This window comes from Antechinus flavipes, chromosome 1, assembly GCF_016432865.1.
Source record: "Antechinus flavipes isolate AdamAnt ecotype Samford, QLD, Australia chromosome 1, AdamAnt_v2, whole genome shotgun sequence".
Lineage (NCBI taxonomy): Eukaryota > Metazoa > Chordata > Mammalia > Dasyuromorphia > Dasyuridae > Antechinus > Antechinus flavipes.
Window position 1 is genome coordinate 299,651,157 of NC_067398.1, and position 25,008 is coordinate 299,676,164.

Genomic DNA, 25,008 nt, shown 5'->3' on the forward strand with positions numbered 1-25,008 from the left:
TAATCAGCAGGTGCCACATAGTGCTGTGGGTAAGTATCTTTGGGGAGTCCTCCCAGGAAAGCTGCACTAAAGCCAAGTGGGACAGGCAGAGGCAGTCACTCCCAATGCTTGTGCTTTTATAGAGTATTGGACATGACTCAGCTGGTGGATAGCTGAAATTCCTTAATAAATCATTAGGAATTCTTGTCATAGGAAGATCATAGCTCTAGGACTGTAGGGCATCTCAGAAACCATTTAGTTCATTGCCTTCATTTACAAATGAGGAAACTGAGGTATAGAGAAATTAAGTGATTTACTTTAGGTCATATAAGCTATAAATGTTCAAGACAGAATTCAAATCCATGTCTTCTAATTCCATGTTGCCAAGCCTTGTCACTGAATGTACCAGAGAAGTCCTGTTGGAGGTAAGAATTATAAAATAATGACTTATTACATGTGTCATATAGGTTCAAAGGAATAATCAGACCCTAAACATCTTCTGGTTTCTTTTAGCATCCTCAGAATGTCATAATCAGGATCAACCTGAAGCCAGATTGTAAAGTGGGGAATGCCTTATTTTATTAACAATATTTCTTGGGTGCCTCCTGTGGCAAGAGGACTGTTCAGGATCTACTGGGGAATATAGCAAAATAAATATAATATAAGCTATGATATTTACCTTAAAAAGCTCGCTTTTTTTGGGAGAAGATGAGAGCTATAGCAAAACAAAGAGTAAAAAAAAAAAAAAAAAAGAGTCCAGTCCAACCTTCTTATTTCATAGAAAACAGAAACACAAGGCAGGGTGTATGGTAAGGGTGCCATACAAGAAGGACAAGGAAAGGTAAACTTCCTCAGAACTGAGATGGTCCAGGAAGGATTGAGTTAGATTAAGGTTTCATATCTAAGTGACAGGTAGAAAAACCATTGACATGGGGCACAGTGGATACAGAATTGACTCTTAAGTCAAGAAGACCTGAGTTCAAATCTGGTTTCACATTTTAACACTTACTAAACTGTGTGACCCTGGATAATTCACTTAACTCCAGTTGCTTACAAAAATAAATAAAAAACAAAAAAACCAAGAACATTGACAGAAATAAGGTAAATAAGGTAGTTGAGAGAGAGAATGATAGAGCAACACAGCAAGAAATAGCAACACAGAGACAGAGAGCAAATTATAGGCTTATAGACCTGGAGCTATTAGGGATCTCCAAGCCCATCTATTCCAAATCCCTCATCTTATAATTGAGTAAATTGAGGCCCAAGGAAATTAAATGATTTGTCTACATCCACATAGGTAGTAAGTTTGGGGAAGACTATGGAAAGTCGACAAGCATTTATTAAGTGGCTACTGTAAGCCAGGCACTGTGCTAAGTGCTGAAACAGGCTTTTAAATCAGACTTTTAAATCATGAAGTCTAATCTTTTTACAGATGAGAAAACTAAAATCCAGGGAGATAAAATGATTTGTCTAAAGCCAAACAGTTAGTAACTTTGGAAAAAATCATAATCGACAAATATTAAGTGCCTATTATATCACCATGCCCTGTACTAAGTGTCACATCATATAATTACAATTGTAAAATGAGAGGTCATGAGGAAACCAAGACCCAGCGTTCTAAGTCATACAGAGAGTTAACTGTCAAAGAGACAGGGATTTATGACTTCAGAAGCAGTGAGTGTACTTCCTACTGTACTGTACTGCCTTAAGTAGGATGAAATTTGAATGGTTTTTGTTCAAGTAAAAGCTGAGATTTGAAGGGCTTTAGGGATATCCAGATGAAAATGATTTATAAGCAGCTAGAGATGTAGCAAGATTAGAGCTGAAAGAGAGAGGTCAGGGCCAGAGAGTTTCATTTGGAGTTTTCCACAAAGAGGGAATAGTTAACAATGAATCCCCCATTCCCCATTTTTTTCATGCTCATCTTCTTTTTTCTATACTTTCACCTCTACCCCTAACACCACCCCTATTGTAGGTATCCAGGTTCATCATGATACTCAGGATTATCATTCTATCCTTGGGATGCTCAGAGCCCCAGCCATACTTTCCTTACTAGGTAGGACATACCCTGTGTTACTGATCAAATCATACCTGCCTTCATTCCCATTTCTCCAAATCTCTTCTGTAAAAGTAATTCTTTTGGTGGTCTCTGTCTTAAGTTTATTAAGGATAGTTGATGACTTCATATTGCTTTTAAACTCAAAGAAGTGAGAAAAAGAAGCTACTTGGAAATACTTAGAACTACAAAAAATTAGAATGGAAAGAATCTTAGGGAGTCTCTATTATAAACTTCTTGTTCTACAAATAAAAAAAAACAAAACCCAAAGAGATTAAATGATTCCCCCTATCCCAGGCTCTGTGACCCTGGGTAAATCAGTTAACCTATCAATGTTCTAGGCAACTCTTTAATTTTATTTTATAGAAGATGCATTTGTGGAGTGACCTCTATTATACACTGAATCCCTATTCCTAGCCGGCTCTAGAATCCAGATCTCCTGATTTCTGGTCTGGTACTTTCTGCCTTGTGGGGCAGAAGGGGAAAGTCTTTCCCTCTGCTCCTCAAATATCCTCTCTTAGGCAACTATCTTTGCCAATTTGAGGAATCTGACTCTGGATGCTCTGGATGGTGACAGACAACGGGGAATTGAAGATGTTTAGAGCCTAGTGTAATGGGTTTCATCATCTGTCTTTACTCTTGAAAGCAGTCGGGTTTCTTTTAGGTTTTTGGCTTTTGAGGATATGCTTGTGTGAATGGATTTTTAAAAGCCTTTCCAAGGTGCTTAAAAGTTGTGGCCAACACAAATGGCATTTTTGTGCTCTTACGATCACCACACTGCTTCTTTTCTTCCTAGCAGCTTCCTAGCCAAAACAGATGGCTGAGGTAAAAGAGAGAAATAAGTCTTTCTCTTTGCATAGTATGTAACATCATAGAGCTTTGTTTCACCAGAATAGGGGACTCTCAAATGAGGGACCTTCCTCTATCAATGTAGGTGGGCACCTTCTCTATAGTTTGCAGTCTTAATAAAGTTACCTAGAGCTCTGGAAAGTGAAAAATGACTAGCCTAGGGTCATATGACTAGGATCAATCAAAGTTATGATTTGAATCCTGGTCTTTTTGGCTCGGAGGTCAGAGTTCCATTTATTCAACCATAATACTAGAGATAATTAAGCTATAAATTATCTTTGCTAATTAACTAACAATATTTCCATCTTAGCTCCAAGACATCCAAGTTAAGTCTTCTCTGGAATCAACAGAAAAGCCTGTGAAGGAATGGGAGAGTTTGTGGTAAGGAAATAAGCCTCAGGGTTGCTTTTATTTGGGTTGAAATGACTAACTTGACTCCTATATGGTTCCTTGATAAATGGGTTCTATAAGTTACTAATACCTCTGAGTAGTTTGAAAAACTCTGTTTAGGTCCCTAGAGCAGTGGAGAGTTCCCTGGTGCTATTTTAGGACCTTGTGAAACCTGAGGCATTAATCAGGTTTTTTTATTTTATTTTATTTCAATCTATGTGAAACATTACAATCCAAGCAGACAAATGCTTGATGAAATTTGGTGAATTTGGTAGAAATTGGGAAGCTACAGTACAGAATTCGTTTACCTCTCCTTTGGTGGAAGAGAAATTTATTCCCTAGCTTTTCTTGAAGCTGAAACTATATGTGTTGTATATATTATGACTATCTACACAGAACCACTTCTGGATCTATGAAGAACTTCCCCTCTCCCTATAAAGTGGCTCCTGGATTCCTACTCACACGGATTGAGGATAGCCTGTCCTCTAAGTGAGAAATCTGGCTCTTTTTTCCCCTTCCCCAGACTATTGCTCTCTCTACCCCCATCCCAGAGACCCAGGCTGAATCACATAACGCTTAGATTTGGTTCATGTCTCCAGTCTTCCCTAAAAGGAGCATATAAAGGCACTCAATGTACACTGTGGATCAGGTCTTGGACAGCTACTTATATATCTCTAAATCTATAAGTTTAGTAATGGAGGGAATTTCTAGTGTGGAAACTCCTTTCACAGATATAGATGGGTAATTCTGGAAGTTAAAGAGTTATTAAGGACACATGGCTCAGAAATGTCAGAGGCAAGATTTGATTTCAGGTTTTCTTGACTCCAAGGTCATTAGATCTCTTTAAGATCTTGAGCTCCTGGAGAGTTGGACTTATCTTTTGCATACATAGCACAGTACCACAATGCTTATTGTCTGTCTGACCGGTTTCTTATATTTGTATTTTACATATACATGTATGTATGTACACATGCACTTTTACACATATGTACATGTGCACATGTGCATACATGCAATATCCAATTTAGTTTGTTTCCTTTACAATTACCCATTTATGTCTAACTCATTTCTGGCAAGTCCTAAAACCAGCATGGAGATGGAACAGCTAATATTCCAAAGTTCCACATTTTCACTCATTTCCTAACTTCCCAAAGATGGAATTTTTCTAAAAAATTGGTTTTCTCTTGTCATTAAGGAAAGCTACTCTATTGTCTAACTTGGTCAAGCCGAGTAATCTCCTGGTATCGTCCAACTGAACAGCTTCCCAGCCCTCCCCCAAGACTGGAACTCTTTGGGAGATAGTTACTTCAAAGCTGAGAATCAAACAGAGTCAGCCCAATCCCACTCTCCTCATCTCTCCAGCTTTCCCTCTTTTTCTTTTATTTTAAATTCATTTGTTAGAGCTTTTGTCTGAGGATCTGGGAATATTGTGGAGGCAGATGGATCCTCTGCTCAAAGGCTTGCTTGGGGAGGATCCGCTCAAAATGGGCGGTGATGTCTATTGTCCTGAGCTCCTCATCAGAAATGCTAAGTCACAGGGATGGAAGACATCAGAGCTTCCTGAAGCCAAAAGAATGGCATTCCCTATTCTGGGTGGTCAGACTCCATTAGCGTTTCCCCAGCACAAGCAAAGACGTGTGACCTGAGACCCAGTGGGGATTGCTATCCAAGAGGGTCTACAGAATAATGCTGGGAAAAAATGTTCTTCAGGAAAGGAGAAATTGAAGATATGAGAACAGGAGAGACATAGATCATAGATTATAGAATATAGTCATAGAAATGAGACCTTTGTGGCCAGTTAGTCCAGTCCAACCTCCTTATTTTATAGAAAACAGAAACTGAGGCTCTAAAAAGTTAAATAATTGGCCCAAGATCACACAAATAATAAGTGGTGGAGGTGGGATTCAAAACTTGTTTCAAAACTCATCACTTTTTTCTATTGTATCACATTTTTTTTCAAAACAATCTCAAAAGTTATTGAGGGGAGAGAGAATGATGGGAAGAAACCCTGACTGAAGGGTGGAGAGGAAGAGCCACTGTAGGGAAGAAGGCAGGAAAGAGAGTGAAAGTCTGATGTTATAAAAGGATTGTAAATAAAAGCTAAATCCCTAGCTGTCTGCCAGGCTTTTCTCCTCTGAGAAGATTTCCTGGTCTAAATTTATGATTCTGTGATCCCCAACTTGCTTCACTGTAGATGGAGGGGTCAACTTAATTCTACTTGGTTCCATTTAGGATGATTTTGGAGAAGTTCCCACTTTCCTTTATATTTCGTGATGGAAAGATTCCAAAGGTCTGCCCCCAACAAGGAGATCCGATCTGGGCTGTGAACATCAAACGTGGTATCTTGAGTCTCCTTCAGACCAGCCCTGGAACCACCATCCCAGAAACCATTGATGAGGTGGGTCTAGCTGCTTCTTGGCTATGGTATAACAGGCATATCTTGTCTCCCTAGAGCCTAATAATCACACAAAGATAAGCTTGGATGTGTTTAGTTGAAATGGAAGAAATGAAGTACCATTTTTAGTTTGGATTCTCTGCCTGAGAAAGACCAACCACACAATTTTTCTCAATGGAATTAGGGCAGTGGTTCTCAAAGTATGGTCTGGAGAATCCTGGGGATCTCTGACACCCTTTTAGAGGGTCTACAAATTCAAAAATAGTTTTTATTTCCAATATGGTAAATGTCTATAAATATAATCCAGATAAACAAAAATGCTTTGGAGAGATCCTCAATAATTTTTAATAGGATAAAGATACTGAAAACAAAAGTTTGAAAACCACTGGATTAGGGTCTAGCTGAGAGATTCAAAGTGGAGGATGTATGTGTGTGCGTGTGTGTGTGTGTGTGTGTGTGTGTGTGTGTGTGTGTATTGGAGGTGGGAAAGAAGTAAGGAAAGAGGAAGAAAAGAGAAGTGTGAGAGAAAAATAAAGAAGGGATAGATGGAGAGAGAGAGGAAAATCTTGATATCACTTATATGCCTAGGACTTTGGTTCTAGATTGACATCTTGGGAAAATGTCCTACAACATATGAGCGAAAAGGTTCCCGACTCCTGAAGACAAAGGATTTAAACCAGTGTTCCCTCCGACATCATGGATTTACTTTTCTTCAATCAGAAGTTCTTCCAGGGATGCCAGTAAGTATTATTGACCTGCATTATAGTCCCAACCTAGATTCCTGGGACTTTTCAAGAAGGAGTGTGTTAGTTCCCATAAACATGCAAAGTTCATCTATTGAATCTCTAGCTCACTCTGCAACCAGCCACTGTTTGGACAGAGCTACTTAACCATTCTCTCTATCTGGTCCCAATTCCCATCCCTATAGACAATGATGTACTCAATGCCTCTGTGACTTGTTACTGAAGAATAAAATAATAGAAGCCCTAGAGGGCAATTCAAGACTGTTTCATACAAAATGAACCACAGTGTTCTCCTGGGTCTCATTCAAGTTTAAATAGCAGAAGTGTTGAAGAACCACAGGACTATAGACCAATTGGGCTAGAAAATCCCCTGGACCTCTATCCAATTTCATCATCTATAATTAATAGGATTATGGATTTAGAATTAAATAGTTGACCTATAAGGTCAACTAGACCAAACTCTTTATTTTACAAAAGAAGAAACTGAGCTTTGGAGAGGTGATAATTCTTTCCCAGAGCTAACATGGGTAATGTCTGAGCCAGGATTTTAACAAATGTCCTACGATGATTTCAAGTCTAGTGCTCTTATCTACTGACCCACAGAGCTACATGAGGATACTGAGGTCCAGAGACTTAAAGCAACTTCTCCAAATCCATAGAGAGATATAATGGCAGAACTAGGACTAGAATGCTCTTGGCTTGTGTTACATGTTCTTTCTACCCTGCCATAATTCTTCCCTAATTAAAGATGCAGGTACATCTGTAGGCTCTACATATACATAAATATATCGACTTATATAACTTATTTTCTTTTTAAAATCAAATTTATTTCAATCAACAAAAATCTATTTTCTCTCCTTCCCATTCACTTTCACTGAAAAAGAGAAAAAAAAAAAAACAAATCCGTGTAACCAAACATGTATAGTCAAACAAAACAAATCCCCACATTGACCATGTCTAAAAACTATATGCCTCGTTCTAAATTTTCAGTCTATCACTTCTGTCCAGAGGTAGTAGCAGACTTGCTATTTGTCCACCGGGAGTGTACTTGATCATTAGGCAATCTGTTTGAAAACAGATTGTTCAGATCTCAGTTTTATAATTATTCTATTCAGAGTCTTCTCCCCCTTTTCTTTCCTATCTCCTCTACCCTGAATTCAATAGATGAGTTCATCCCAATACCCAAAGAATATGATAACAGTCTTTCTCACCAAATGGTGAGCAGTCTATCTCTCCCAAATTATTTTTTGGCCATAGTAGTTTAGCTTTAGAGCTCATTCTCCTGAGTCAGGACCCTCATTCCACTGTTGTTGTTGTTGTCTCTGAGGTATTTCCTCTGCTCTTCTCAATCCCCACAGCCAATCTTGACTTCAAAACTGGAGTGCTACCAGACTTTTCAGAAAGGCCTGCTGGAGGATGCAACCTGCACAGAGTTTGATGTAGTTAAACCCTTCTCCGAGAAGGGGAATGGTGCGCAGACAAAGACATATTCTACCCTGAGTTTGCTGCATGTGAGGCCCCAGGCCTTGTCCAACAAAGGTAACTTCTATATCCAGAAAGGGTGCAGATTTTCTGCCCTTGCCCACAAAAGTAACTTCATAGAAGAAGGTTGTATGCATATAATTCTTCACCTAAAAAGAATCTTAAGATATTATCATTTTTTCCTCATCTTTGGTCAGAACTTCCCTGAGACATTCAAGACAGATGGTAAATTCAATCTCTTTTTGAAAATGTCCAGAAAAGAAATTCTACTTTTACCTTAATACTTCATAAATTTACTCTACCCAGCCCACCTTTGAACTATCTTATTCTATCTCCTGTAGATACCCATTCAAGTGAATTTCTCTCAGGTATAAGAATTCCTTCTTAAGTTTCTAGCTCTAGCTGGTGTAGAACATATTGAGATTTTGTTCAATTTTGGGCACCATGACTTATTTTGAATTTTGAATTTAAAACACCAAAGAGGATGATCATTTCTGTAGACAAAACAGAACGAAAAAAAGGATTGTAAATGTAGCCCTCAAGCCAACAATTTAAAAGGAACATTGACAAATGAGGGGACATCCAGTGGGAGATGGTCAGGATCTACGGCTTAGGAAGCCATGGAAAATGGCAGATGGAAAATATTGAACCTGAAAAAAGGGGAAAAAATCCTCTGGAGTTGAGTATGAGTAGAGGAGGAAACTCTATTTTGTTAAAAAATAAATAAATAAATAAAAAGAGAATAGGTTGGGTATATAGGCGTTTTATACACACACAAATGTGGATGTACATATATATGTATGTGTGTAGAGATATACATATAATATGAAACATGTTATGGGTTATATAGGTGAAAATGACAAGATTCTGGTTTAATTTATTTAAAAAAAAAAAAGCTTCCAGTACCAAAGAGGCAGTATAGGGTAGTGGAAAGATTACTAGCTCTGGAGCCAGAATCAGTCCATTAAATAAGCATTTTATTAAGTACTTAATCTATGCCAGGCACCATGCTAAGCACTGGGATAGTTACAAAAACAAGCAAAAATTCAGCCTTTACCCACCTTAGTCCTCGGGGATTTGGGTTTCACTCCTGCCTTAGGTACTTTCCACCTTTGTGATTTCAGGCAAATCACTTGGGTCTCAGTTTCCTCATCTGTAAAAATGAGTGAGTAGGACTAGATGGCCTCTGAGGGCCTCAATCAATGCTTCCTTTTTTTGAGTACCGTACAGAGGGAAGAATTATGTTGCAATGAGATGCTTTCATAGGACTGAAAACCTCTCCGGCTTTCCTTTTCTTGGCAAAATGATTATTTATCTTACTAGAGCCTGCCTCAATAACTAGAATATTGTGTGTGTGTGGGAATGTCCACGAATATGTTGGCCTTTGTTCACAGAGGGGCTGGGGCTGGGAGCTCCTCCATCTCTGCTGGATCTAAGACAACAGTCAGACTCTCTGTTTGAGGGAAGACTCAGTTTCAACAGAGAGCTAAGAATCTTCCCATGGAGGGCTCTTTCCCCACCTCCTCCCCTGGGGATGTGAATGGAAGCACAGTGTAGCCTTGGGAACATGGCAGTGGGTCTCCCATTCACCAAGTGGGCTCCATTGAAGAATGACAGCAGAGCAGTAACTTAACAAATGGCTAGCATATAACTTAGCTCCAGAGGGAAAGGGAAGTGAATAGGAAATTTTCACAGTCTGCAATGGTTGGTGAGAGCAAGCTGGGACTACCTTGGGTCGAACGGAACGAGGGATTTTGGAGATAAATCTAGAAATGGAATTTAGTATTACGACCTCATTTTCTGCTCATATGGTTTTATTGGTGTAAGGAATTCCTAGTGTGGAAATTGTTTCCATGTCTGTAGATGAGTAACTAGTCTATATAACTTTCAGACTGAGAGATTTGCTTAGGTTAAGTGAAATAGTCTGAATTAGTATGTGTCAAAAGTATGACTTGAATCTAGGTCTTGTTGACTACGAATTTGAATTTCTACTCATGGTGTCATGCTGCCTCTCATAGGTCTCGACTGAAAAGAAAACTCATGAGGATATTCTGGTATATCTTTTAATTTCAATTCAACAAGCATTTAATAATAATAATAAACATCTATAGATCACATTAAGCTTTGCAGAGTACTTTACATGCTATCTCATTTGATCTTCACAAGAACCTTAGGAGGTAGGTGCTATTATTGTTCTGTTTTAAAGTTGAGGAAACTGAGGCAGGCAGAGATTAAGTGACTTATCCAATATCACTCAGCTATTAAGTGTCTGAGGCATAATTTGAACTCATTCTTCTTATGTCCAAGTCTAGTGCCAAATCTACCTTTCTTCAATTTATTGAGAACCAAGGTGCTCAGAAATGGCCATTTTTTCCCCCTGTAGCAAGGTGTATTTTTTTTTCAAATTTTACTAAAGCTTTTAAATTACAAAACATATATACATGAGTAATTTTTCAACACTGAGCCTTGCAAAACCTTCGGTTTCAAATTTTCCTCTCCTACTCTCCACCCCTTTCCTAGATGACAGGTAGTCTAATACATGGCAAATATGTTAAAATATATGTTAAATCCAATATATGTGTGTGTGTGTGTGTGTGTGTGTGTGTGTTTATAGTTATCTTGCTGCACAAGAAAAATTGGATCAAGAAGGAAAAAAAAAAACTGAGAAAGAAAACAAAATGCAAGAAAACAACAACAGAGAGAGTGAAATTGCTATGTTGTGGTCCACACTCAGTTCCCACAGTTCTCTTTCTGGGTGTAGATGGCTCTCTTCATATTGAAGAAGTGGAACTGGTTTGAATCATTTCATTGTTGAAGAGAACCCCTATCCATCAAAATTGATCATCATATAGTCTTGTTGAGAAATGGCTATCTGTTATCTCAATTCTTACCTAGCCCTTAGTGTAGTGTCAGACAAAATGAGACCTGAGAATTTAGAAAGACCAAAGACACTCACTGTATCTAGTTGCCATCTCCAGTCATATTGACCTTTGTTTTGTCATTAAATTCCGATGATTCTGGAGGAGAGATTGAGGCTGATTACTCAAATCTAATTCATGTGCAAGTCAAGACATTACACTCATGATGCCATTGTACCTCTTTGGGAATGATGGATAAACAATAGCTCAGAAGAAATAATTTACTTACTAAGACACTACAGACACTTACACTTACTAAGACACTTAGAAGAAGTCTGAGATATAATTCCTGCCTTGAGGCATTTATGAGAAATTTACCTTGTTAACTGAATCTCTTAGAGATCCCTCCCCATCTCTTCACAAATGTTCTCATTCTCCTTTTACAGATGAGAAACCTAAGAATGAGAGAAAGTGATTTGCTCAGGTTTATCTAGCTAGTGAGTGTTGAAAGGCGGGATTTGAATCCAGGTCCACTATCACTGTATCTGGTGTTCTTTCATTTATATCACATTATCTCTCAGTTGTGGAGAGCAGTGCTTTGTAACCTAATTTTGAACTAATGACTACTTAATAAATATTTGTTGAATTGGTCAAATCAATTCTTCCATTGCTGCCAAAAAGAGCATGAAAATCTATTCCTCTGTGGCTTTGTGACCTCCCCATAATTTTTTTACAAACCAGATTATCATTTCATGGCCACTACTTCTCTTTATTTGTTGCCTCACCCTATTGGAAGATGAACTTCTTGAGGGCAGGAACTATTTGTCTTTGCTTCTATATTTGAGTCTCTAGTTTTATCTCCATGCTTTGCACAGTGTAAGCTTTACAATAAATTTGTAAGTTTGGACTAATTTGTCCTTCTAGAAAGCTATGAGGAACTTTATAGTGATCTCAAGAGATCTCCCAATTTTTATTTTTATGTTTTTTTTTGTATCTTCTCTCCTTCTTTTACCTCATCCCCTTTTCATAGAGGAGGTATTTGGCTAGAAACAATAATTTCACTACTGAATAATTCTGTTTAAAATCATAGAATGAAAAGGGTCCTTGGAAGTCATTTACAAATATCCCTTCCAAATTATGGGGGTACCTAGCTCCTAACCTCCAGAGTTAGATTTTTTGGACTTCTCTTTGTAACAGAGAAGTTTGAATTATCACGGTATTAAAAGACAAAAATATATTGATATTATATAATATTATACATATATTTCAAGTATTTCTGAGTTTCTAAACTTTTTTCTGTGTCATCTGCTGGCCTAATCTGTGGTTTCCTCAAAATTCCCCACAAATTGTCCCTTAATTTCTTTTGCACCCCTGGAGTCAGGAGGACCTGAATTCAAGTGTGACCTCAGATAGTTAACATTTACTAGCTATGTGACCCTGAGCAAGTCACTTAATCCCAAGTGCCTTGCAAAAAAAAAAAAAAGATGACCAAAAAAAATCTCTTATGCCCATCCTCCATGTATCTAAACCACAAAGGAGAAGGTCGCAATATGGTATCCCACAATTTGTTGCATTAACCCTCTCTTTCTGTACACTTCTTATTTTCTGAAGCAGATTATGGAAAATTTTATGTGAGCAGTCTACTGTATGAATGGGAGGGCCTGGCCACTCAGTCCCAGGTAGCTGATGTAGCTGAATCTGTGAGGAAGCTGTGTCTGGCTCAGGCTACAAGTTTTGAGGTAAGCTGATTTTTGTAGCCCTCTCTTAAAGTCTTCTATGAATCACCTGGGGGTGAGTTGGCAAATGTTTAAAAATCTGCTCTCTGGGGAAAATGTATATATGACATTTATATTTACATTATTTAATTTTCCTTCATTTTTAATATTTAGCTTAATTTTCTTTATTTAATTTAATATTTAATTTAATTTTCTTCATTATTTAATTTAATCTGAATTATTAACATGTTCTCTATCCCTTTCTTGAGTTGATTGTTCAATTGTTTTCAATCACGTCTGACTTTTCCTGAGTCCATTTTGAATTTTCTTGGCAAAGATACTGGAATAGGTTGCCATTTATCTCTCCAGGTCCTTTTATAATTGAAGAAACCTAGACAAGCAGGGTTATGTGTCTTGCTGAGGATTACATAGCTAGTAAGTGTCTGAAGCCAGGTTTGAATTTAGGAAGAAAAAGCTTCTTCACTCCACATCTGGCATTCTATCCTTTGGACCACTTCTTGAATCTAGACAATCAATAAAACAACAAACCCAGCCCTGATTTGAAGCTTTTACCTATTTCTAGGATATAAATGCTCACACAGAAAATTAAGCAATTGACTTTCTTAAGCTGGTTAAGCTGGCTAACAGCATATTTACTCTCTACTAGGGGTGTGAAACCCTTTAAAAATTTTTTTTATTATAGCTTTTTATTTACAGAATGTATGCATGGGTAATTTTTCAGCATTGACAATTGCAAAACCTTTTGTTCCAATTTTTCCCCTCCTTCCCTCCCACCCCTTCCCCCAGATGGCAGGTTGACCAATACATGTTAAATATGTTAAAGTATATGTTAAATACAACATATGTATACATGTCCAAACAATTATTTTGCTTCATAAGAAGAATCGGATTTTGAAATAGTGTATAATTAGCCTGTGAAGGAAATCAAATATGCAGGTGGACAAAAATAGAGGGATTGGGAATTCTATGTGTGGTTTACACTCATTTCCCAGAGTTCTTTCTCTGCATGTAGCTGATTCAATTCATTACTGCTCCATTGGAACTGATTTGGTTCATCTCATTGTTTAAGAGGGCCAGGTCCATCAGAATTGATCATCATATAGTATTGTTGTTGAAGTATGTAATGATCTCCTGGTCCTGCTCATTTCACTCAGCATCAGTTCATGTGAGTCTCTCCAGGCCTTTCTGAAGTCATCCTACTGGTCATTTCTTACAGAACAATAACATTCCATAACATTCATATACCACAATTTATTCAGCCATTCTCCAATCAATGGACATCCACTCAGTTTCCAGTGTCTAGCCACTATGAAAAGGGCTGCCACAAATATTTTTGTACATGTAGGTCTTTTTCCCTCCTTTAAAATATCTTTGGGATATAAGCCCAGTAGAAACACTGCTGGATCAAAGGGTATGCACAGTTTTTTGAACATAGTTCCAAATCGCTCTCCAGAACAGCTGGATGTATGGGTGTGAGATCCTTTGAGATCAGTATAAAGGGAAGTCCTCTGGAGTCTACAAGAAAGTGGAGTTGATGACCAAATCCTCAAACTCCAAATTTTCCAAGTTTGGACCCTCAGCAAGGAACATAAAATATGGAAAAAAAAAACCTGGAAGACTCTAGAACTGCTTAGAAATCTTGTAGCTCAGTTCTGATCACAGCTTTGAGGATTTCCCTATACCCCAACTCAGAAACACATGGCCCTAATTTCCCTTCTCCATTCCACAAGTTTAGAGTGAAGTGAGAGAGCTCAGAGCGGGATAGGCTATGGAATTATTGTGATTTCAAGGTGTTCAAAAAATTTGTGATGTTCAACTTCCTGAATGGATAGTACTCCTGTCTCACAAAGTTATTCCCAGAATATACGAAGTGCCTTGCAAGTATAAATATAAATATAGTTGTTGTTATTATTGTTCTTTGACTCCTGGCAATCCTTCCTCTGTGGATTAAAAGGACCCAATAGGATCAGTCTCCTTCCTCCTTCCCAATTTTGAATGACCAGGTCCAGAGGTAAGGATTCAGTAGCCTTATAAGAGGAGAAAGGAGACCTAAAAGTATTTTTTCTCTCAGTATTTTTTCTAGCCAGCTTTGTGTCATTTCCTTTCTAAAATGGTTCATATAGAAAGTACTTTGCACGTCTCTTCCATGAGAAAGTCCCATCTTTTTAATGGCAAGATTCTTTTGGTGATGCTACTGTAAGTCCTTTTCAATTGTGTCTAATTTTTCAAGACCCCATTTGGGATTTTCTTGGCAAAGGTACTAAACTGGCTTGCCTGGCTTCTCCAGGTCCTTGTACAGATGAGGAAACTGAGGCAAATAGAGTTAAATGATTTGCCCATGGTCACACAGCTAGGAAGTATATGAAGCTGGATTTGAACTCAAAAAGATAAGATCTCCTGACTACAAGCCCAATGCTTTACCCATTGTGCTACCGAGCTGCCCTTGAGGCTATTGTAAATGGCTACAAATTTAAATCCTAAAAATGTGAACCTTAAATGCTTAAACATGAATATAATAATAATAGTGATAAGAATTTATATGACACCTTAAGGTTATCAAAATGTTACATAAATATATCATTTAATCCTCCTAACAATCCTGAGAGACAGGTACTCTTGTCCTGTCACTTCAAACATTGTCATTATTGTCCCTAATTTACAGATGAAGAAACTAAAGCAAAAAAAAAAGATTAAATGACTTGCCTAGAGTCAAACAACGTGGAGAGAGGGAGTGTCTGAAGTTGAATTTGACCTTGGGTCTTGCTGACTCTTTCTACTGTCTTACCTAGCTGCCAATCTTCATTATTATCTACTGAGGTGGGCCACCAAAGACCTTACATTCCATGAGAGCATCTCTGCCATATTGTATAATTGACTACTTGTGTCCGACCTGTGGCAGAACACTCCAAGCTCATGTTGGACTAGTCAACCACAGTAGGATGCACTGTAACTCAATTTTAACATAGTGATGTCCTTTAGTTCTTTTCAACAGCAGAGGACAACAACCAATCAACCAACTGTTGTAGATAGTCAGGATATCTAAGTTTAAGTCCTTCATATCCTCCCTAGTTCAAGTCTCTTATCAACTTCACTTCCTATATTTTTAGAATGGAAATAATCATAATGGTAGCCCTTATACATGTTGGGAAGATAAAATGAGCTTGTGTGTGTGTGTGTGAAGCTGCTTTGAAGCAAGCCTACAAGTAAAATCTGAATGCCAATTATAGTTACCATATGAACTCTTTCCATAACTGTTTATTTATGGTACCGACTGTGCGCACTTTCTTATGCAAAACCTGGAGCATGTGGGCCAGAGAAAGGGGCTCTGTATTCCCTCTCTGATCCAACACATCTGCTTGAGAGAGTTTAAACACATCTGTTTATTTATTCTTGACACATCAGTTTCCAAAATAAATACTTTCTTCAATCTTTGCTTTTAGGGGGCCATGGGACTTCAGAGAGTACAGTGTAGTTGGAATAAGCTGAGGTATTTTGAAATTCTGGGACTGCCCATTTTGGGCTCAGAGAGCTGTGTTCATTTCCTCCAGGCAACTCCTTGGACAGGAGTCTCATTTCATACATTGGAACAGGGGACGGGTTTGGAAGGACTATTTGTTCTCTGTCCCATCAAGCCTGTGGAATGGACCTTCCTCCAAGAGTACTCAGCTCCTTCTTTGTGAACCCACTTCTCTCCTCTCAGAGTGTACAAGCCTCTTCTCTAGTTTGTAGATTTAAATGAAATGCCTGACCCCACACTACTATTTAATTGATGACTCCTGAAAGTAAATATGACCTTCGTTGCCCCCTAAGAAATCAAACTGGATTAAATGAAAAAAAGCAAGCAATTGGGAGATAGGAGTTCTGAGGCTTGGATGCTCACAGATCTGAAGATACCTATCCCTAAACTCTCCTTTTACAGATGAGGATTAGTGAATGACTTGACTAAGCACAGAGGTACTAACTGGAAGGGGAAAGAAATGAACTCTCAGTTTCTCTGACAAGAGAACAGCAGATCATCATTATTTCTCTGCATCTGAATTTTTCTCATCTGAGAGAAGAGGGTTAAACCATTTGAGCCTATAATTTCCTGGATCTGTAAACTAGACTTTGTTTTATTTAGAAGATTTCAAGCCTGTAATTCTATTGGTTGGAAATGCCTAGTAAGGAGACCCTCTCTATCAGTGCATATTGGCAACTACTTTTTTAGTGTATAATTTTTTAGAGTTGCTTGAAACATTTAGAGCTAAAATGAGTTAGCCAGAGTAACTGAGGCAGGACTAAACCTTTTGGACTCAAAGGCCAGCTCTTTATATACTACTGTTTCATGTTTCCTTTAAGGGTAATAATATATAGTGGTTGTTTAGTTATTTTTTGTCACGTCCAACAAAAGTTGATCCCTTTGGGAGTTTTCTTGGCAAAGATATTAGGGTGGTTTGCTCTTTCCTTCTCCAGTTCATTTTACAGATGGGGAAACTAAGGTCAAAAGGGTTAAGTAATCTGCTCAGGGTCACACAGATTAGAAAGTGTCTGAGGCCAGCTTTGAACTCAGAAAGATGAGTCTTTCTGATTCCAGGCCCAGGACTCTGTCCACTGCACCATTTAGCTGCATAAATCATATTATTAACATCATATATTCACCTACCTAGTAAAAAACAAAACAAAACAAAAATTATAATATCTAAACTCTTGAGACTCAGCATTACAGGTACAGTTTTAAAGGTATCTTTGACTTTGAAAATTAGTGACATGGACTGGCTGATGCTCAAAGTGGACTGATTCCTTTGTAGCAATAGAAGGGCAAGTTGTGAGGTTGAGGGTCAGTGGAAAGAAGCAAAGGGAGGATAATATGACCTCGGGGTCTGGAACATTTCCAGTCCAAAGCTCTGGCAAAACTCCCAGTCTGCTGTCAGCCTATGGTTACTGCTGTCCCCTCAAGGAGAGTGCCATTAGACTAGGAACAAAGCCAAGCAGTGACTCTAGCTGCAGGAGGGGGAGAGTTAGAGGAGTCATTGTTAAAAATGAGATAACAAAAATTATTTGCATAGAATGTGGCAGCTAATCCTGTGAGTCACCAAGAGTCTGAGAACTAATGGTAAACTCTTAGAATCCTAGATCAGAAAAATTATCTTTGCTAGTCTTCTAATCCTCAGTCTTTTAAACAGTGGTTCCTGACCCCATATGGGATCTTGTAAATTGAATGTGGAGGTTGCAAAATTATATTTCATTCTCAGCAAGTGTGTGATTTATATGCATATTTTATATGTCTAAATACTAGGGGTCACATAAAAATTTCATAGGTGAAAAGGGATTGCCAGTGGGAAAATGTTGGGAACACAATATGTAACTTTGCTCTACCTCTGGTAAACCTTTTCTTTTCTTCTTGTGAGAGGATGATGGTGATTCAAAGAGACTGAGGGGCAGTTGCTGTGGTCTGACCTTCTCACAGAGAGACAGTTGTGTTGTCTGACCTCTCTTCTCTTCCCTCTGCCTCCAATTTATTTTCCCAGTCCACAAGGAACACCTGTGTCAGTAAAGGCTGCTTTGCAACGCCTTCAGATGTTCACAGCTGTGGAGGCTCTTGGAGAATTGACCTGCCCCTTACAGTACACTTAGGCGTGGTCCTTAACAGAATAAGTTCAAGAAGCTCTGTATCTAAACTAGTCTACCTTCTTACTCAGAAATGATCCAAATCTCCCACAGCTGTCTTGGGAATTAATGGGTTTCCTCATTGGAGGTTATTTTAGCAAAGATCAAGGGGTTACTTGTCAGGGGTATTATACAGATAATTTTTGTTATATATATTTTAAATAAAAATAATTCTGAGATTCCTACTGATTGACATTCTGTGGTCTAGGACAGTTGTCCTTATATAGAGCTCACAAAATAAGTATTTAACTAATGCTATATCTCTGGTTCTCATCGATTGGCCAACAATAGGCCCTCCTTACTAGGTTATTGTTTGGGCCCTATTTGGCTCAGAGTGAATGTTAATGGCAATTGCTTCTGTTTTGACCAAAAACTCTTGAGGGTCTCTACCTTCCAGATTGATTTTTTTTTTGACTAAGTAAAAGAGTCCTCTGCCTCATTCCTTACCTAACCTTAATCACTGAGTGGGTGTGGCCTCAGTCAAACTGAGACCTGTTAAAGACCTTAGCTTAAAAGGGCCAAGGATCTCTCACTGTTTGCCTCAGTTTCCTTATCTGTAAAATGAACCAGAGAAGGAAAATCCCAAATGGGATCATGAGAGGTCAGACTGAAAGAACTAAACAACAATCAAAAATGAAAAAGTTCAACTTGAAAAAAGAACAACTTCACTTCTTAGGTTCTTTCTAGCTTTAATGCTGTTTTGTTTATCTTTCCTCCTTTGAGGCAATTTTAATCCCTCTTACAGCAATGTAGGCTCACTTCCTCTAATGATTGTAAACCCAGTTCATGACACTTAATAATACCTTCCTCCTCCTTTCCCTCTTTGTTGTTTAATCATGATTGAGGAAGCTTCTGTCCTGCTGCCTTTGTGGAACCTTTGTCCCAGCAAAATTCATTGGGTCATTGGATAGAGAACTATGAGAAGGAGCTTAGTGTAGTGGATAGACTATGAGATGTAACTTCAGGAAGGCTTCAGTTCAAATCCCACATCTTTCAACAAGTATTCATAAAGCAGCTACTATGTATCAGACATTGTACTAGGTGTTGAAATTGAAAGTACAAGGACTGAAACAATATCTATCTTAATGAGTTTAAATTTCAGGTAATTGCTAACATTGTGATCTTGAACAAATCCTTTAAGCTCTTAGAATTAATTTCCTTCCTTGCTAAAATGAAGAGATTGGGTTCAATGGTTTGTAAAGCTTCTTCCAGCTCTAAATCTATGATTCCAGACTGAAAGAGACTTTAGAAGCTATATTACCCAGTGCCCCTCTTCCCCTCCCTCCCCCCCCACCTCCCCGTCTCTCATAGTAGTTTCTTATTTTCAAAATACATGCAAAGATAGTTTTCAACATTCGCTTTGCAAAATCTTGTGTTCCAAATTTTTCGTCCTCCCTTTCCCTACCCCCTTCCCCTAGGCAGCAAATAACCTAATATAGGTTAAACGTATGCAAGTCTTCTAGACATATTTCTATATTTATCATGTTGCACAAGAAAAATCAGATTAAAAAGGAAGAAATGAAAAAGAAAAAAAAAAGCAAGCAAACAACAACCAACCTTCTCTTTTATGGATAAGAAAACTGAGACCCATGGAGTAAAGTGATTTTCCCAAGCTTACAGAGTTGAAGGTGTGATTCAGTTCTAGGTGTAGGTTCAGAGTCAGATTGAAGGCAGGTGCAAATGATCAAGTGGTAAGTCACTTTGTTTTCTCCTACGGCTCAGTGCATTTTAAGGGAAATTAATAATTCCTAAGGAAGCTGGTAGGCTTGAAATCAGGAAAACTCATTTTCATGAACTCAATCTGGCCTCAGACACTTGTTAGATGTGTGACCCCGGACAAGTCATTTAACCCTGTTTGTCTCAGTTTCCTCATCTGTAAAATGAGCTAGAGAAGGAAATTGTAACTTTCTCCCAGTATCTTTGCCAAGAAAACTCAAAATGGAGTCACAAAGAGTTAGACATGACTGAAAAAATGACTAAACAACAAAATAAAATGATTACTACTGTATTGGACTAACTAGATTGAACAAAAGGGGGTAGGGGCTGGGGAGGAAGGAAAGCAAGGCACATGTTAAAATGACATTTCAAACAATAACAAGCCTGTCATGACCTTGTCCTTTAGAAGGTTTTGGAAAGCCTGACAGGGTTGCCTAGGGGACCATCCCTTTGCTTTCTGGGATATAAAACCCAGTCTGGGAGGGAGCTAAGATTTGTCTTTTTAATCAGAAAACAAAACTCGTATTAAAAAAGAGAATCTCTCTGGTCTGGTTCTTCACAAGATGGATGTGTAACTCCTAAGGATGTAGATTGGATCAGCCAAGTGGAGAGAGGAATAATAGGGGAAAGTAGGTGGGACCCAAGTAAAGAAGCATAAGGGGAGGAGAAATAGGAAATGAATCAGTGAGACTCTTTCTTTGGGTTGCTGGAGAGAAATATTTGAGCATTAAGAAATTCAGCTCCATTCAGCAAACCTTAAGTACTTGATTTTTCTTGGCCTTTACATGCCTGAATTTTTTGGATCCAACTGTCATGAATTCTTGGAAAGAAACGAGCTTGGCAGTGGGAAAGGAGGTATAATTTGGTATTAAATGTTGGTCTTTCCAGAAAGCTCTTGATAATCCATGAGATTTGGGGATAGAGAAAAGGAATAAATAAATGATCTCTTAGAAAATGACACATTCTTATCTAATGTGAAGAAATGTTCCAGGGAGCTTACTGGCTGATCTCCATGCCATCACGTCTTCCCCACTGTATCTATCCTCTACTCAGCTGTCAAAGTGATACTTTTTTTCTTGAAATGAAAACTTATTGTTTCATATTTTGTTTTTTATAGCAAGCTTTTTATTTTTCAAAATATATGCAGAGATGTTTTCAGCTTTCACTTTTGCAAAACTTTGTGCTCCAAATTTTTCTCCCTCCCTATTTTCCCCTCCCCTAGACAGCAAGCAATCCAATGAAGGTTAAACGTGTACAATTCTTCTATACATATTTCCACAATTATCATGCTGCACAAGAAAAATCAGATCAAAAAGGGAAAAAATGATAAAGAAAAAAAAAACAAGCTCACAACAACAAAAAGAGTAAAAATACTATATTGTGGTCCATGCTCAGTTCCCACAGTCCTCTCTTTCAGTGCAGATGGCTCTCTTCATCACAAGACCATTGGAAATAGCCTGAATCACCTTGCTGTTGAAAAGAACCATGTCCATCAGAATTGATCGATGTATAATCTTGCAGTTGCTGTGCACAGTGTTCAAAAGCTAGATATTATATGGTACTTGAAAGTCTGTAAAATGCTTTACTTGTGTTATTTTATTTTATCCTTAGAACAATCTTATTAGGAGATAATGTCAATATTCCCATTTCATAGATAAATCAATTGAGACTGAGAGATGAAGTGAGTTATACAGTGATTGGAGGAGAATTTAAACCAGTCTTTCTGAAATCAAGTTTATCTCTTTATCCATTCTGCCACCTTGCTTCCTTAAAGTGTAAGTCTTAATGTATTGTGCGGGATTGTATACGGAACAAAACACCCTGGGTGAGAGATACTTTGGCATTCAAGAAATATGAAAATTTATTTTTAAGTATAAATCTGTTCAGAACCCAGGAAACACTAAGAGCTGTTAATGGAAAGGAAATCACTAGTGAGAGGGGAACGCATACCTGAATTTCCCAGAAGCCTGGCTCTCTGCCTGGCAATCTCAGGAAAAGGAAAGCAATGATGAAGGACTCCTATTGAAAATGCAGAGCATCAGAGGAAATGAGCTCCTTGCAAACACCACTCATGAAATACAGTTCCCAAACCCCTCACCACCTCTAGTATTGGAGCGGGTTGAAATCTGGAAAATGACAGACCATTGAGGGAAACTTTTGGAATGGCCAGTGAAAATTCAGGGACAGAGAGGCAACCTCCTTGTTTAGAAAACATGATGTAGTTGAAGTGGCAGAGTGGACTGGGCCAGAGAGGGAGACTAGTTTCTTAGCCAATATCTGGCTCAGAAGGAACAGCCTACAACAGGGACTCCATTCATAGAAATCAGGCCTAAGGAATTATGAAAGTAGCTTGTTGTAGGCCCATATAGTTATAGGAACCTGGTATTTGGAGCCTTTAGTATTGCTTGGGGTTCTGATACTGTTTTCAAGTAGAACTGAGATAATGATTAGACAAGATAGGAAGAGGGAGTTTGGAGACAGTGTGGTACTAAGAGGAGATCATTGAACTTGAAGTCAGAAAGGACCAGGGTTTAAGTCCTGGTTTCTAATATTAGCTATGTGATCCCAGCAAAGTATTTCTCTGATGCTCTTTTCTTATCTGTAAAATGGGTATACTATTTTCATTATCTACCTTTACAATGTTATAAAAATGTGAATTGTTATTTGGCCCGGCCATCATCTTAGTTTGTACTTATGGCTGTGGTGATAAACCTGAGATCAAAGGTAAACATTGTGGGAGAATATGATGAAAGCTTCCTAAATCCCCTCTGGAGATCAGAGATTACTTCTCCAAATGTGCTTAGTTAGTTCTTTGTCAGCATTTTGAAAACATGGAGTGACATGATTCAGATAAAATAAGAAAAACTTTTTTTTTCATAATGGTTGATGTATTTTTCAGATTTTTATTGAAACTAAATAGGATTAAAATGAAGGAAACTGATTTATTTTGAAGTTTAATTTGCAATCGGAGAATCAAATGAAAATTTTAATCTAGGTGGGGATCCAGAGTTGTCCAATTGCCCTATTTTACAGTTGAAGAAATTGAGACCCAAGAAAATTCATATAATCATAGATTTAGAATCAGAAGGACCCTTAGAGGTCACTGAGTCTACCCTTTTCATTTTATAGATGAGAGAATTAAGATAGACAGATGTTAAGTAACTTATCCAGGATCACACTGATAGTGGAAGTCTGAGGGAGGAATCAAACCCAGTTGCCTGACTTTCTATTATGCCACTAGCTGAATAGTGCCATCTAGGGGAAATGACTTGCCCTATTTTGTTTTAACTTTATTATTATTATTATTACTTTAGTTTACACATGTACATTCATTTTTTTTACATATTTCCATATGAGTCATGTTGGGAGAGAAAAATGAGAACAAAAGAGAAAAACCACAAGAAAGAAAAAAAAGTAAAAATTGAGTGTATTGATCCATATTCAGTCTCCAAACATCTCTATGAAGGGCATTTTCTGACCAAGTTTATTGGGATTGCTTTGGATCAATGAATTGACTTGCCCTATTTTAGACCCTTACTTAATACAGTTAATTTGTAATTATATCTGGAAGCAGGGGATGCTTAGGGCAGCTAGGAAGTGTAGGCAATAAACACTGGTTCTGCATTTAGGCAGATCTGAGTTAGAATCCTGACTTAGACACTAGTTGTGTGATTCAGGTCACTTACCCCATCGGTCTCAGATTTTTCAACTATAAAATGAGGGTTATTATGAGAATCCAATGTGATAATATTTCTATAATGCCTAGCACAGTGTCTGGCTTATGGTAGGTGCTTAATAAATGCTTATTTCCTTCCTTTTTGTGGGACTTATTTTATAGGTGAGGAAACAGGCTCACAGAGAGGGGAGAGCTGACTTTAAGTCTATTTTGGAGTCTTGCACTGATGTTTTTCTTGCCCAGTCTGGAAGCAGTGGGATGCATATGATGATCCTTCAAAGTCTCATGAGTCATGTTTTTCCCCTTTATTTCCAGACTGCAGAGCTCTTCATGGAGCTGGTGTTTGAGCTGAGGGGCTTGTCTGCTGATGCACTGATGGACCTCTGGCAAAGATCTTCCTTTAAGTGCAGAGACAATTGGTAAGAGACTGTTTCCCAGAGGATAGGATAGAGGGAAAGAACAGGACAGCTTTGCTTAGGCTTTGAGATTCTTGTGGGGGATTTGGGAACTGCCCTATCTTCATGTGTGACTTGGATGCTGCAGGGAGAGATAATAACATCCCTCCATCTGTCTCTCTGCTTGTCTCCTTTGAGTGACATTGACCTGGGTCTTGCTCTTCAGACTTTGGTGTGTCTTGGGAAGTTTGCCAGGACGGAAAGCTGGGCAGGGCAACCCTGAGTTTCCCACGAACCCCAGCACTGTCCTGCCACAGAATAGAGTTGAAGGGCCAAGCTGCATAAAGGCTGGTATTGTTCCTTCCCACGTAAGAGGACCCTCTTGCTCAGAGATAGAATTAGCATTCAAATATAGCTTGAGTACCATTCCGGGGGAAAGGACTCAGGAAGGGGGAGAGGATGATAGCAGGGTTAGGGTACATGTCTAGCATGTCCAGGTAAGACAGTCACTATCAGCATCAGAACCTGCTATATACAGGAACTCTTTGGCCAGCAAGTAGAACCCATGGGTAGAGAGAAAGCAAAGATATAGAAGAAAACTAAGAGTTAATAGGTAAACTGGGCAGTCCTACCTGACTTGCCTTCTAAGCAGACTTACTAAGTCTGGGCTAAGGACAACCCAGAAGGCAGAAAGCTCTGGATTTGTCCCTTCCTCCTCTTGGTCCTTCTACTTTCTTAGAAGCCTTTGGATGATACCAGTTCCAATCATAGCAGCCTTTTGGGAGTATCACTGGGTGTCATGATAGGTTTTTCTTTTTTCCCTGTATTTTTTTTTCCAAATACATGTACAGATAATTTCCAACATTCATTCTTGTAAGACTTTGTGTTCCAAATTTTTCTCCCTTCCTCCCTCTCTCCCCAAGTCAGCAAGCAATCAGATAGAGGTTAAATATGTGAAATACTTTTAAACAGATGTCCATATTTGTCATGTTGTGCAAGAAAAATCAGTCCAAAAGGAGAAAAATCATGAGAAAGAAAAACAAACAAACAAAAAAGTGAATTCAATCCACATTTGATCTCCATAGTT

General features: G+C 38.3%; 1 protein-coding gene across 1 annotated transcript in view; it reads left to right on the forward strand.

Annotated features, from left to right (window-relative positions):
* The window catches only part of LOC127545411 (uncharacterized), a 169,075-nt gene that overhangs the window by 8,455 nt on the left and 135,612 nt on the right, over positions 1-25,008 (forward strand). The window contains exons 4-8 of the mRNA XM_051972685.1: positions 5,556-5,672; positions 6,272-6,409; positions 7,771-7,951; positions 12,367-12,491; positions 23,842-23,945. Coding sequence (XP_051828645.1) covers positions 5,556-5,672; positions 6,272-6,409; positions 7,771-7,951; positions 12,367-12,491; positions 23,842-23,945 — 665 coding nt within the window. The remainder of the gene's footprint in view (positions 1-5,555; positions 5,673-6,271; positions 6,410-7,770; positions 7,952-12,366; positions 12,492-23,841; positions 23,946-25,008) is intronic.